The 3,274-nt window shown below is 37.8% G+C and overlaps 1 protein-coding gene across 1 annotated transcript in view; it reads right to left on the bottom strand.

Annotated features, from left to right (window-relative positions):
- The window catches only part of PDE11A (phosphodiesterase 11A), a 79,123-nt gene extending 78,313 nt beyond the window's left edge, over window positions 1-810 (bottom strand). The window contains exon 1 of the mRNA XM_010131007.1: window positions 724-810. Coding sequence (XP_010129309.1) covers window positions 724-810 — 87 coding nt within the window. The remainder of the gene's footprint in view (window positions 1-723) is intronic.
- Between the last annotated feature and the right edge of the window lie 2,464 nt (window positions 811-3,274).

Here is a 3,274-nt window from a genome sequence, read left to right as displayed (position 1 = left end):
CTGCTGAATGTGTCCCTCAGTAGATTAAACACCGACTCCTCAAAAGTCTGTTATTGTTTCCTGCAGGCTGGGAATACAAAGCAAATTTTAAGGCTCTATGTAGTAAAAAAATAATTTTGTTTGAACAATGTTTTCTGTCATTGCAGGAAAGTTGATTTAAAAATGCAACAATTATTAAAAAAACCCCTCAAAATTACCATTTTATTTCTTAAAAAAAAAAAAAATCTCTCTGAGAAGTAAACGACGAGAGCTCAGCATTATTTTCACTTCTTTGGAAGCTCCTGCCCCAACTCGTGCATGGCATCAGCAACTATGAGTAACATTTTTTTCTTGCTTACTTTTATAAAGATATATCCACATTATTTGCACATTAATTGAATATTACAAATTCAGGATAGCAAAGGCTTGATATTACTGGAATTTCATGAGAGTTTGAATCTCTGCCAAAGTAACACTCTCCTGCACCCTCTGTGTCACAAACAAAATTGTTTCAGCACTAAGAAATTTGGAACTGACATCAGGAAACAACAGCCACCCCCACGTGCTTATTTCCGTCCCACGTTCTCTACTTGCTGCCTCAGTCAAGACAGCGATCTGTTGAAAATCTGTGTTTTTTAGATAAAACATAGTTAAAACTGTCTTAACAAACACGTATGCATAGCTGGAATCTGAAGAAACAAAAGACAAAGATTTTTACATTGGTCTAACACATTTCTTACTTACTCTGCTTCTGTCATATTCCTTCCTTGAAGCTGCAAATAGCTGGGCATTGGAAATGGCAATCCCACAGAATGGGAGATACATCTGCATCACCTATTACCAAAAGAAACTCCCAGTCATTAAAAACAACCACAATTAGACACTCATGTCACTAGCAAAGAGACCTAAGCTTAGCTGACATGTCTCAGGAGGGTCTCGGATCACTCTGCAGAACACCAAACACAAAACAAAATCATCATAAGGAAGGCACATGAAGTGGGTGGAGCAGAGATTGAACGTGCAGGAAAGAACAAATGTATTTGAGTTCACAGGTCCCAGCAGAGAGGGTCTTCTGTAATTTGGCTGGAAAACTGCAGCTTCTCAAGTCTATAAAATGTCTGCTGAAGACTATGTTAAATTACGGTACATACTACAGCCTCCCTAGAAAAAGCATTCATTGTTTTTCTGGACTGCTTTTTTGTTCTAAGCTTAAGTTTGAGTCACATCCCTGCTGATTTATAGAGGTTGTAGATTTTGTAAAATACCAGTGGAACACAGCACATTGATCCAAAACTATTAATCAGAAAGCTGATTGTCTTCTCAATAAAGAAGAAAAAAAGAAGACGGGGTGTGGGGTGGTGGTGTTAAAGAACACGCTTGAGGAACTGGGGCCTTAATGCATCACCCCATGTTAAGAAAGATTGGACAAGAGGGCCTGGGAGAATATTTTCAGGTGCCTGAGATAACTCTAGGCTGGCTATGACTTTAGGCATACCTGAATACCTGTAGGACTGGCACTTTCACAAGGATGACAATGGATCAAAGTCCAATAATATTAGCATTTTAAAGCCACATACTGGTAACAAGCCTGCAACATACTGCCACTGTAACACTCCCAACCTCAGGTCTGAGACATTAAGTAAATTTTATAGGTGCTGAATAGCCTTAAAATTTGGGGCACTCTGCTGTTTACAGAGCCAAAAGAATGCCGCAGCAGCTAAGCTTTCTTCTTCCTCGTCTGTCGACAGGGAGATCCACTGTAAGAAATCCTTTCTGTGACAAGTTTTGGCATCAAGAAAGTGGCATTTGTCTTCAAAATGCCATTTAATTAGAAAATTACTGCTAACCCAGAGAGAAGGGCTAATGAGACTAATTGAGGACAAAACCCGAAGAACGGAAAGCATCCAGAAGAACCAAACCACCTGCAACTGCTGTTCTACTTTTATCTTCCTTAAACACACCATTGGCTACACGTCTACTTAGTCTGTGTTTGAGTAATGGTTAGCTTTTAAAAAAAATCTTCAGATCATCTCAGTTTAGCACCTTCACAGCTGCCATTCTGTCAGAATAACTGCAGATTTTAAGGGTACAAAAAATACACCTATATTGCTAAACAAATCTGTTTCCTTGTTACAGTACTAAAAAACACAGCCAAATAGGAGACGCAGAGCAGAAAAACTTCAACCCAAGAAAAATCTGACCTTTATGAATTATGAATATCATAATGAGACTAGATACATTTTTACTCTAATAAATAGCAGTATTTATTTATAATTGGAACTTCTCTTCCCAGCATTAATGCAACCCTATGGCAATGGAAAGGATACAAGAAGTTTATGAACCTTCAGCCATCACAAAAACAGCTAGCAAAGATGTCTCGTAACAAGAAGAAAATACAATTTTCCAATATTGAAAAAACACTGCTGTCTGGAACCCAAATTCCAAGGCACTGACGATATAGAAATTAACATCCATAAGACACTGCTTTATGATATGTCAAAACTCCGTAAAGCTGCTGAGTTAAATAGTTCTTTTCACCACTGAAAATAATTGTGAAAGGTGCAGTGAAACTACGAAAGAGACAAGATGTTTAAGATAATCAATGACAGACATTAATAAATGTCCACAGCTATGAAGAAAAAAACCCCACCCAACAAAAAGCCAACCATCAGGTAGAGAAGAACCACCCTGTGATAACAGACAAATCAATTATTCATGTTTACCTAAGAGCAACTGAGAAAAGAAGAGCCTACATTCATTCCTATTCTGTACTTTCTGAATGCTCCTCCTTTGTACCTTCTGAACAGTAAGGCTGACTGCTGCCTAAACTGCTTTTGGCAAATTGTAATACCGTGCCAAATAAACAAAAAGTGAAGACATTTCTAATGGTAACTGAATTTTAAATAAGGGGGTTTTTAACCAAAATTGCAGAATGGAGTAGAAAGCAGTTATCACACTCTGATTTTGAATTATGAATTTAAACCTGCAGTACTCAAGATTGCTCTACAAGCACCTCCAACATGTTGATGCTACGGCTGTGGACACTCCATACACATATGGAGTAACATAATATGCAACTCTTACCTGTCTGAACAGAACTGGTATTGTTATGCCAGATTGACTTCAGGGATTTTCCCTCCAAAGAGAACACAAAAGGTTGAGGAAATGACACGCCACCATAAGCTGGACATAGCCTTTTTTCTTCCTTTTAAGTAATAGGTATAAAACTATTAACCCTCTTGTGATCCAAGGTAATAACTGTAATAATACGAACCATAATGCACTGTAATTCTAT

The sequence above is a fragment of the Buceros rhinoceros genome, unplaced genomic scaffold (assembly GCF_000710305.1).
Source record: "Buceros rhinoceros silvestris isolate BGI_N320 unplaced genomic scaffold, ASM71030v1 scaffold5632, whole genome shotgun sequence".
In the NCBI taxonomy this organism is placed as follows: Eukaryota; Metazoa; Chordata; class Aves; order Bucerotiformes; family Bucerotidae; genus Buceros; species Buceros rhinoceros.
This window is presented reverse-complemented; position numbering and strand designations above follow the sequence as displayed.